At 52.1% G+C, this 11,420-nt stretch overlaps 1 protein-coding gene across 1 annotated transcript; it reads right to left on the bottom strand.

The window, feature by feature from the left end:
* Positions 1–7,633: 7,633 nt before the first annotated feature.
* On the bottom strand, positions 7,634–8,480 carry LOC119434715 (proteasome subunit alpha type-3). The gene is given in 1 exon segment (XM_037701798.2): positions 7,634–8,480. A coding segment is annotated over 1 exon segment (759 nt). The 5' UTR covers positions 8,393–8,480.
* Between the last annotated feature and the right edge of the window lie 2,940 nt (positions 8,481–11,420).

Below are 11,420 nucleotides of genomic sequence, written 5' to 3'. Positions count from 1 at the left end.
AGTGATAGGTCATGACATAAACGTCATGACATCCGTGTCATGTAGATCGTGACAATGACTCAGTGAAAAATATTAACACTAAAGAACACTGAAATGGCTTCTGACGTGGGTAATAAGTAAATAAAACACTAAAAGATGATGGTAGAAGTCATAGTCATGACCATGACTGAGCAAAAATGACAATGACTCAGCGAAAAAGGAATAACACACAAAAACCACAGAAATGGGTTCGGACGTGGGTACTGAGAGAAAGAACCCTAAGGAATGGTGGTAGATTTCATAGACATGAGCATTATTCAGCAAAAATGACAATGACTCAGCGAAAAAATATTAATACTCAAAAACCAATGGAATGAGTTCGGACGTGGTAATGATTGAAGGAAAAGGCTAAAGGTGGATTCTCGAAGTCATAATCATGAACATGACTAAGGCTTTCGCCTTAAGGTCTCTTAGGTGTAGCTAAAGGGACTCCTCAGGACTCATGACATGAATGTTATTAGATGTGTGTTATGCAGGCCATGAAAGAGCCGCCTACGTCTTGGTGCTCTCATGGTCGTTTCATTGACTTGGTAGGCTCCCCGCACACTGCTTCGCACAACATCGATTCCCACAGGGCGTGGGATCTGCCAGCTTTTGAAGCGAAAGCTTCATTACGCTACGTGGGGCAGCCGTCGGCCACTCAACAATTTCCTCCTTGAGAGCTAGAGGTCAAACCACAAGAGTGCATTAAGGCGCGTTTATAGTCCGACGTTATCGTTGCTCACATTTTGTATTGAATTATTTACGAATTTATTTTTCAGATGTTTGAGTATGACAGCCCACAAACAAATATCGTGAAACAAAACACTGGCAGCGTATGCCTTTTATGTTAAATATTCCCAAACTAAATATTAAAAGTGCGAAACAAAAAACTGCCAGCCCTTCCACTGGGGTGGACATGGAAGGCCAGCGAAGCTGTACTCTGGTGGGAATTATGTATTTACGATTATGACTATTAAGATGTGATGCTGTAATTGGTTATTTGAACGAGTAAAGAACGAGAAATATGTATGAGCCGGTGGTTCTCATTTATTTAGTGACCACAGGGAGCATGGCCTTATGGTCGCCACGGTACACCGCCATAGGGTGTACGGCAAAGCTTGGCACGTTCTTCAGAAACACGTCACCAACGCCGCGTGCAGTCGGTGCTAACGCGGGCAAAACGCTGCCACCGTCGACAGACAGACAGACAGACAGACAAAGAACTTTTATTTTGGTCCTGAGAAGACGATGAGTGTCCGCCTAAGGGGACATCGTCTGCGGGCCGCACCCACGATGGAGCCGGGAGTTTGAGTCTCTCGGCGATCTCGCGGGCTCTCTGGACAGCCCTGAGCTGCTCTTCCTTGGCGGAGCTGGTGACGAGCCGGAGCCAGTCTTCCTCCGAAGAGGGAGACCCTGAGCCCCCGCGCAAATCTAGGCACTGCCAGAGCATGTGTTTAAGAGTGCAGCTGGGATGTCCGCAGCGCGGACAGCCCGGATCGATGCCTTCTATAAATTTTGAATAAATAAATGGAGATGGATAAGTCCCCGTCTGCAGCATTCGCAGGGTGATTGCCTGTGGTCTGTTTAGGTGTGGGTTGGGAAGCGGAAACTTCCGACGCCCCAGTTGATAGTGCTTGCAGACCTCATTAAAAGTGAGAAGAGTGTCCATTTGCCACTGCCCTCCCCCGGCCTCCGATTGCCCACTTCCGGCGCGGCGAGTGAGACCTCGCGCCTGGAAGTGTGCAAGTTCGTTGGCGTTGGGAACGGCTTCATGAGCATCGCTGCCCATGTGACCGGGGAACCAGATTAAGTGCTTTTTGCCTGTCCAAGATGCAGCAGAGCTAACGCGAGCGGCTTCCTTGCATACCGAGCCTTTCATGAATGCTCTGGTGGCAGCTCGCGAATCTGTGAAGATAGTGGAACGATTCGTGGTGGCCATGGCGATGGCTAGGCCACCTGTTCGGCTTTGTCGGCGTTCGTATATTTAAGCGTAAGCGACGTCAGCAGCTCCCCCCGCAGCGAGGTAGCCACCGAAACAAAGTGATTGGGAGCTGCGTATTGCGCAGCGTCAACGAAGGCGACGTTGTCCTCAATCTTAGCCGCTAGGTTAAGAAGGGCCCTGGCTCTCGCTTTACGTCTGCCGTAATTGTGTTCAGGGTGCATGTTTCTAGGTATCTGGGATACCGAATACATTTCCCTGACTTTAACGGGGAGCGCGCACTCCCTCTGTCTGGTGATGCTGAAACCTTTACCGATATACGCTAGTAGCTGTCTGCTGGCTTCCGTGGAAGCCAGTCTTGCAACTTGTGCTACCTGTTGTGCCTCAACTATCTCATCAAAGGTGTTGTGGACGCCTAGCTCCAAGAGTCTTTCGGTACTGGTGTTCTGTGGGAGACCCAGTGCCTTTTTATGCTCTTGCGAATGATTGATTCTAGTCTAGCCTTGTCCCTTCTACTCCAATTGTGGGCCAGGGCTATGTAGTTAATGTGGCTTATGAGGAAGGCGTGGAAGAGTCGCCGAAGATTCTCCTCCGATAACCCCCCTCGTTTGTTGGCCACCCTCGTGATTAACTTTGTCATGGAATCAGCTTTGGTTGCAATACGATCTAAGGTGTAATCATTACTGCCGTCCTCCTCCAGGAACATGCCGAGGATTCTGACTCTTTGTACGACCGGGATAACGGATCCGTTTTCAGTGGTGATAGAGATATCGGGAGGTTTCCCTTTCTTTGCACCGATTGTAGGTCGGTATAGTAGCAGTTCCGATTTCTTAGCCGACAGGGAGAGTCCTGCCTTGTTGAGAAAATCCTGAACGACTCTGATCGCTGTTTGTAATTTCTCTTCGATCTGCCCATCACTACCTCTATCGCACCAGACTGTAATGTCGCCGGCGTCGAAGGCATGACCGAGACCTTCAATTTCGGCCAGGTTGCGGGAGAGAGCTCCCATGGATAAGTTGAATAAGAACGGGGAGAGGACTGCCCCTTGCGGGGTGCCTCTGGATCCGAGATCAAATGTTTTCGAGCCCAGAGTTCCTAGGTGAATGATGGCTTTTCTGTCTTTAAGACAGGAGCTGACGTACTTGTAGAACTTTTCGCCCAGACCCGCTTCTTTAATGGAATCGAGTATGTGAGCATGTGTTACCTTGTCGAAGGCCTTTTCCAGGACCAGTGCCAGAACGGCTCTGGTGTCTCTGGAGGCCTTGTCAACGATCTTGTGCTTTATAAGTATCATAAAGTCCCGTGTGGACATGGATGGTCTGAATCCAATTTGATTAAACGGAAGGAGATTCCTTTCGTCAGTGAATTTAATGGCCCTATTGAGAATGACGTGCTCGGCGACCTTCCCCACACACGAAGTGAGTGAAATCGGCCGGAGCGAGCCAATCTCTAAAGGTTTCCCCGGTTTCGGGATGAGGATTACAGTCGCGACGCGCCACTCCAATGGTACCTCGCCCGTCTCCCAAACCTGGTTGATGCTATTCGTGAGGAGCTCGATGGCCCCGTCATCCAAATTCTTCAAAAGTTTATTTGTGATCCCATCGGGACCCGGTGCTGATCTGCAATTGAGTTCGTATAGTACCTCTCTCACCTCCGCGCACGTGAAGGGGGAGCCCAGAGGGTCCGTTCCGTTCTCATGCGTCGCAGGGGGGTAGTCATTGTTTGAACTGGGTTCAATACAGAGGTATCTCGAAGCCAGATCATCTGTAATTTGGTTCTCGGTCATGCCAGAGTTTTTTAAGTTGTGAATGAGTCTATCGATAGTGAGCCGCTGATTGGCTTTGGATTGTTTGTCCCCAAGCAGATGCTTGAGGATGTTCCACTTCGCACCGCTCCTCATTTGCCCGTCGACGGCATTGCATACTTCGTCCCATTTCTGCCGAGCGAGCGTTTGGCTATGCTCATCAATTTTCCTATTAAGCTCTGCAATCCTTTTGCGTAGGCGTCTATTTAACTTTTGTGTTTTCCATTTTGCCTGTAGCGTGTTTTTGGCTTCTAGCAGGTGTGCTAATCGACTGTCCATGCGCTCTACCTCTTTGTCCGTCTGTACTTCCTTTGTGGAAGCAGCAACGTCTTCTTTGAGGCGAGCGAATAATTCCTCTAACGAGCTGTAATCAGTCTCGTCCTGCTTTCTGATATTTCTAAAGAGGTACCAGTCCGTTACTCTGAATTTTCTGAGCGGCGGTGATGAGACCCTTATCGCGAGGCTGCTGATGTAGTGATCACTGCCGAGGTTCTCTTGTAAATTAGTCCACACGGGTTCCTCCGCATTCCTAACCATAGTCAGGTCAGGCGTGGTATTTCTGCTGACCGAGTTGCCAATTCTGGTGGGATATCTTGGATCGGTGACCAAGGTGAGACCGCAAGCTGCGATCTGTGCCACGAGGGCCTTTCCCTTGGCTGTGTCCTTCAAGTATCCCCAATCTTGGTGTTGTGCGTTAAAGTCCTCTGCTATGATAGGTGGATGATTGCCTGCAATTTTACATGCTTTCTGGAAGAGAGCGTTAAACGTCTCCTTTCTGTCGGCTGGTGAGCTGTACACGTTCAGAATGAAAACGGATTGTTTGAGTCTATCGTTTGCGATAAGCTCGATCATGATGTGTTCAACTTTCAAGTCTGGCCTAACGTCGTGACGTAAATAGGCGAGATTCTTTGAGACGAATGCCGCTACTCCCCTTTTGCCCTCCGAAAAGTGTGCTTCCGCACGATAGTCGCGAAGAGCGATCACGTCGGTGAGCGTTTCCTGGAGGAGGATAACTGACGGCCTTTCGTTAGCAGAACTAAGTAGTTGTTGCAAGACTGCCTTCCTTTTGCGGAAGCTGGCGCAATTCCATTGCCAGATGACTAGATTGCTTGCGTTAGCCATTTTACTTACGCGGTGTGGGCGTCCCGGGCAGCGCGCGCTGCCTGTCGGATTCTAAAATTTGGAGCCTCGCGGTGTCCTCGGTCAGTTGGAGCTTGATAGGGCTAATTTCGGTAACTATGTCCGATCTTAGCTGGTCAAGCAGTTGTTTGACGGCCGAGACGTTAAGCGTCTCCTCGTCCATGGGCTCGGGGCCCGCCCTGCGTTTAGCGCCTCTGTTAAGAGAGGTGGCGGCTGCTGCAGCTTGGCCGCCGATCGCGCGTTCTCTCTGCTGCCTTTCTTGCGATAGTGATCTAATCTCAGATAATTCCTTTCTAAGAGACGCGTTTTCGCGCTCTAGTGATTGAATTTTGGCTAGCGTTTTCTCTTGGAGTTGCCCTTGTTGCGCAGGGGCATGGGTCTCACCTGTTTTGGTTGCCTTGTCCGCCCAGGTGGGTTGTGAGTTGTTCCGGACCTGGGATCCGCTCCTGGATCTCTATCTAGAGCGTTCCGCGGTGGCGTTCCTGGGAGCCTGGGTGGTGGCGTTCGTGGGTGCCTCCGCAGGTGGCGTTTCGGCTGGAGCGGGGATTCCCCGACCCCCAGCGTTGCTCGTTGCGTTCTTCTTCTTGTTGCCGCCTTTCCTCCTTCTTGTACGTCGTCTCCTGACGACCTAAGGAACTTGATATCTGTTTTTGCAGGTTCGGTCGCCGGTGAGGTGAGCGTCTCCGCAGAGCGCGCACTTCGGTTGCACGCATTCGTGTCCGTTGGTGGTTTGCAAAGTTCCACACTTTTCACACACTTTTTCGGTTGGTCTGGGGCAGACGTCCTGCCTGTGACCTACTCGGCCGCAGTTGCGGCAAGTGTCTATTTGCCTCTTGTACAGCGTGCAGCGTACCATGTTGGGGCCGCAGCGGACGTAGTTAGGCACTTTCATGCCATTGAACAGTATGATCACGGTAGTCGACTCCTTTATGCGCCTTACTCCGAGCACCATCGGGTTTCTGGGTGTGACAAAAAGACTTTGCAGCGCAGCTTCAGCAAGATCGGCATCAATGCCTCTGACCACGCCTCTACAGGTATTACCCGGAGGCGTAATGTAAGCCGCGATAGGGTGCCGTTTATCCGCCAGGATTATCGCCCGGACCTGGGAGTATGCATTGGCGTTCTCTTCGGAGGGTGTGCTTATAACGAAGATATTCTGCATGGCATTCGCACACACGATATCCTCCTCGACGGCCGCCGGGGGCAGCCTGGCCGCCATTAAAATGGCGTGCGTGACTTTGATTTGACTGCATTTTCGCACGTCCAGCCCTCCCCCTGGACGGACGACAACTCGAAAGTGGGATTTGGGCAGGCGCGGTAGCCTGGAGGCTGCGGCAACATTTCTTAGCTGGCCGGCTTGTTTGGCGCCAACGCGGGCGTCGTTTTGCCTTGCCTTGTGCGTCTCATTCTCGACGCGGGTTTTGTCCGCGTTCCGCTTTCGGTGAGCGGTAATTCAGCCGTTGGACTCGGCTTCCTCTTTGGAGATTTGCTCTCCCACTGCCATTTCCTCGTGAGGCATGGCGGAATTTTCTAGAACGTTCTTGGGGGTCGGCCGAGCCGATGTCGTACTAAGCCCAGATAGACTTAACCCTCGGTGTCGGAGAAAGGACCCACAAAAAAGGTTTTAGTGGACCTACCGTGATAACTGCGGTATCCAACTGTTCCTTGCAACTTCCCGGAAAGGTTCCCGTAAAAAGTTTGAGGGAAAAACACATTGGACCAAGTAGATCAACGTCGGTTGGCGGAGTCGATGCGGACACGTCCAAACGCCACGCCGCCATGAGCGTCTCTCCACCGTCGACAACAGTTGTGCGCGTTGTTTGTGTGACCGCACACAACCACACACAACCGCTGTCAAAGCGCTGGCTACGTGACGAACGGCTAAACGCCGTTGTCGACACTGTTAAGGGAGAGGCGGGCGAGAGCCCAGATTGAGTCGGTGGCAGAGGCCGGCAGGGCTGTGCGCATGCGCCGCAGTGGGAAAGCGGGCACGCACACGCACAGTCTAGGTAAAGTCTGTAGATATTTTTTCGCTTAAAATCTAGGGACTTTAAGTCTAGGGTGCCTCGATGCCCTCCTCGCCCACCACTCCCCTTCCATTGGGAAGTCGCGTTTGGTCTACGCGGTGCGTTCGCTCGGGCAGTCGTCCGCGACTCAACAGTTTTCACCTTGAGAGCTAGAGGTCAAACCAAAAAAGAGCATTAATACGCGCTTAGAGTCCGACGTTATCGCCACGCGGGCGAGCGTCATCATACGCCGGGTGTTTTGGAGCGCATTGGCCGCGCGTCCGGTTACGCTGGCGGCGCCAGTACGTCGAACCATCGGTCGAACTATAGCCGCTGTTCTCGCCAATGTGACATAACGTGTGCGCGCGTTCACGCTACGTCGGACTATATTTAGGGTTTTACGGAGCCCCGAAAGGAGACATTGCCGCCGTTGCTCGAGCAGAGTTGGGCCCGGCTGCGAGTGGCAACCAAGTCTCGCTACTTTACTGATCACCGGAGTGTCTTCATAGGCATACAAATGATAAATATACACTCTATTCATTGCAAACATGTCTGTATATCATTACGAAACCACACCTCGGCCACAGCTCGACAATGGGCCTAGCCAGAGCAGTGAAGCTTTCGCTATCAACCAGGGTTAACCAATGCTAAACCACACCAATTTTTTTATGGCCAATAGGTTTTATTTTCCTTTAAGTCCCCGCTTCCCTGGTGAGCAACTTGTCACATCTCATCATCTGTGTCCGATTCTTCAAGTGCAGTCTTGGCATGTGTTTCTGCTTCATGGTAGACATCCTTGGGCACAAACTCGTGCTACCCACCAGACTCCTTGCAGACCCAGCTGAGCTCCAGCTCAAAGTTCTTGTCCTTGACCTCGTCATGGAGAACGTAGATGATCCTGGCCGCTTCCTTGATGAGTTGCCTGCAGTCCAGGTCTTTTGAATTCAGCTTCTCCATCTCAGTCTTGGCAGCTTGGCGTGCCTTGCCGATGGCGCATCCAAAGTAGCTCCATGATGTGCCCGATGGATCAATGCAAAAGAGCTGTGGCCCGTCCGTGTCGCAGCTGCCAAGAAGCACGCCGCAGCCAAAGGGACGCACCGCACTGTACAGGGTGTACGCATGCATGTGCAGACCAACGCGGTCCTTCAGGTAGCTTAGCGGGATGGCTGAACCGTACTCAGAGCGGTAGTTGGATGCTTCCACGCGTGCCGTCTCCACCACCTGTTTGGCGTCAGCGAGGAGCCCCGCAACAGCCACTCCTACGTGCTTGTCGACGGTGAAAATGCGCTTGTTAGCTCCTGCCTCGTACAGCTTCGAGGTAACGAGCTTCTCGACGGCAAAAACGACTCCGTCGCGGCCTCGCAGGGCTACGGCCGTGCCGCTATTCTCGACCACCTTCTGAGCGTACTCCACCTGAAACACGCGCCCGTCCGGCGAGAATTGCGACGCCGAGAGATCGTAGCCCGTTCCGATTGAACTCATCGCTGCCCGTTAACGGTAAAACTGGGCCCTCGTCGAGATTTCGTTACACAAAGAGACCGGCAATGACCGCAAGCAACGTCGTGCTTCCACATCCGCGGCTGTGGCTTAGTAAAGCTGTGCCTAGTGCGTTCCTAATTGCACACGCCACGCGACGTGTCACAGAGATGCGTCACACACACGTTACAGAGACGCGCTCGATCCTGCCACTGCTCGCGCGTTCGTCATCTTCTTCCACAGCTGGCTGCGATGCCGCTGATCATGCCAGCGTTCCCATAGTGCTCCTGGCACTCGTGCCACTGCTCGCACGTTCGTCATCGTCTTCCACAGCTGGCAGGCTTTCGCCTTCACGTTTTACAAGCGTGTAACAGTTGCCTACTTTAACGCGATAGCGTTAAGGGCCCCGTGTCGCAAAAAATCCGGCGTCGGCGTTGGTGTCGGCGCCGGCATCCGCGGCTGAGAAAATCATTCGCGGGGCCCCCGAGAAACGCAGGGCCTCCGAATATATTTAGGTATATGTATAGCGCACGCCTTCTTATATGAATTGCGATATATGCGGGTCATATTGCCACACCATTCTATCATTAATGTTGCTCATACCTTGTCTTGCGTTCTTGACAAAGCCATTCCTCGGAATTTTGAAAATGACAATCCAGAAACGAATGTCATGAAACAAAACACCCACAGCGCATGCCTTTCATAAATCTTCTCAGACTGAAATATTAAAAGTACGAAACAAAAACGGAAACCTGGAAATTATGCAATTTTTTTGGCGCGGACGTGAAATATCTCCGGCATTGCCCCACGCAAGAGGCGGCGTTTCTACCGGAAAGCTCGCCTTCGTGCATTGCGTTCGCCGCCAGTGTTTCGCGATAACCATTACGGTTGCTTAAGCTGCAGTTGTCGTCGGGAAGCGTGAGAAGCAGTCAGGGATCTTTGAGTGCTATCGTGTTCCACTCTTAAAAGCGAAGCTTAAGCGTCTTCCAATTTTTAAGCGAAGCTTTATAGACTCACAAGTGTCGGCGGGGGTGGTGGTGGTGTCACGCTGAAAGGTGGGCCGATCCTGGTGATAGTGCAGAAAGGGTCCAAGCTGAATGGCACATACCAGGGACAAAAAAGAAAAAGAAAGAAAAAAAGTGAAAAAGAAAGAGAGAGAGAGAAAGCGAGAGAGAAAGTTAATTAGAGAGAGAAAGAGAAAGAAATAAAATCACCACGGAGGTCAGATACACACACGACAATTGAGCTTCGCTTACTCCATTTTCTCCTCAGGGGAAAGGCTGGTTATATTTTTCAAGCCTCCTACCAGCATTTTGCCTTTAGCCATTCTAGAAACATTGTCCACAATTGGTCACAGTAGGTGAATAAAAACATATTCAACGCTCCTTATAAACTTATACTACTAACCTGGTAATTTATAACATGAAATCACTCAGTATACCAGCGTACCACCCTATAATGCTCAGCGCCGCAACTATTCCTTCATTTATTGGGTGCCACTAACGACGGTTAGTTTTATGTATGCATTTATGCGATCTTACTGGAGTATTGATAAATTATCTAAGGTCGTGACGCGCTGTGCAGTTGAAGACACAGGGGGAGAAAGGAGCTACTGTAAATTAAAGTGAGATAAATTGGAAACGTTGCAAAGATTGCCAACAGACATTTTTTACATTGTGATGAAGAAGACGTGCAATATGTTCTGCAGATGATGCACACCACCAGCAGTAGCAGCATCGTGATCGCTCCGCAAAAGACGACGCCGAAGTTACCGCAAAAAGCGCTGCCCGACGTAACTGTTTAGCCGCCCGTTCTGTGCCAGTCTACCCGAAGGACCTACATCTACGCCTGCATCAATAAACCTCATTTCAATTGGTGGAAGGTGCTGGGTACGACCTGCCAAGCTTCCATCCTGGAACTCCGCACCCGTACGCTTCGTCCCGCTATGCCCGAAGACGCAACCACGCCCCCACCGTCCACGGCCCTGCCATCCACGGCCCCGCCATCTACGGCCCCGCCATCCACGGCCCTACCGTCCACGGCCCCGCCGTTCACGGCCCCTCCGCCCGTCATCTGCTCCGGGGTGCCTTACCTGAGGGATCCGGTGGTCTTCAGCGGCACCGACGACAGTGATGTGGAGGACTGGTTATCGACTTATGATAGGGTAAGCGTCCCCAACCGATGGGATGACACCGCTAAACTGAACAATGTCATCTTCTATCTTTCAAATGTGGCTCATCTGTGGTTTAAAAACCACGAGAAAGATTTTACCACCTGGTCTGCATTCAAGGCCGCCCTCATAGATGTGTTCGGACGCCCCGCCGTGCGCCAGTTACGCGCTGAACAGCGTTTGCGCCAGCGCGCCCAGCAGCCGGGCGAGTCGTTCACAAGCTACATTGAGGACGTTCTTGACCTCTCGAAGCGCGTCAATGCCTCGATGCCCGAGTCTGACAGAATCAAGCACATCTTGAAAGGCATTGACGATGACGTCTTTCAGATGCTTCTTGCAAAAAACCCGACCAGCGTAGCGGAACTCATCAAACTGTGTCAGAGCTACGATGAACTCCGGAAACAGCGGGCCTTGACTCGTCGCCTGGTTACTAACGACGACAGCCTCGCAGGCCTGGCCGTCCACTCGGACCAGTCAACACTGCTGCCACAGCTCCAGGCGTTCATACGCGAGGAAGTTGCTCGGCAGCTCTCACTGGTGCAGTTTGCTCAGCAACAGCCCCAGCCCCGTCCTGCTCCTTACCTGTCACCCGCTATTCGGCAGGCGATCGAAGCAGAAATTGCCGACGCTGTGCCAGTGTCCCCTCAGTCACATCCGGTAGCTGCTCCTCTCACGTACGCCGACGTCGTCGCACGGCCTCGAACGCACCCTGCTTTCACACCGCGTCAACCACTGCACGCGCCGACCCCACCCCGCGCCCCTGGCGCTGGCCCCATGGCCACAAACCCTTGGCGTACTCCTGACGACAAACCAATTTGCTTTGCCTGTGGCCGCCCCGGACATATCGCTCGCTACTGTCGCCGC

This window comes from Dermacentor silvarum, unplaced genomic scaffold, assembly GCF_013339745.2.
Source record: "Dermacentor silvarum isolate Dsil-2018 unplaced genomic scaffold, BIME_Dsil_1.4 Seq189, whole genome shotgun sequence".
NCBI classification, from domain to species: Eukaryota; Metazoa; Arthropoda; class Arachnida; order Ixodida; family Ixodidae; genus Dermacentor; species Dermacentor silvarum.
The sequence above is the reverse complement of the archived record's forward strand: the minus strand, read 5'-3'. Positions and strand labels throughout refer to the sequence as shown.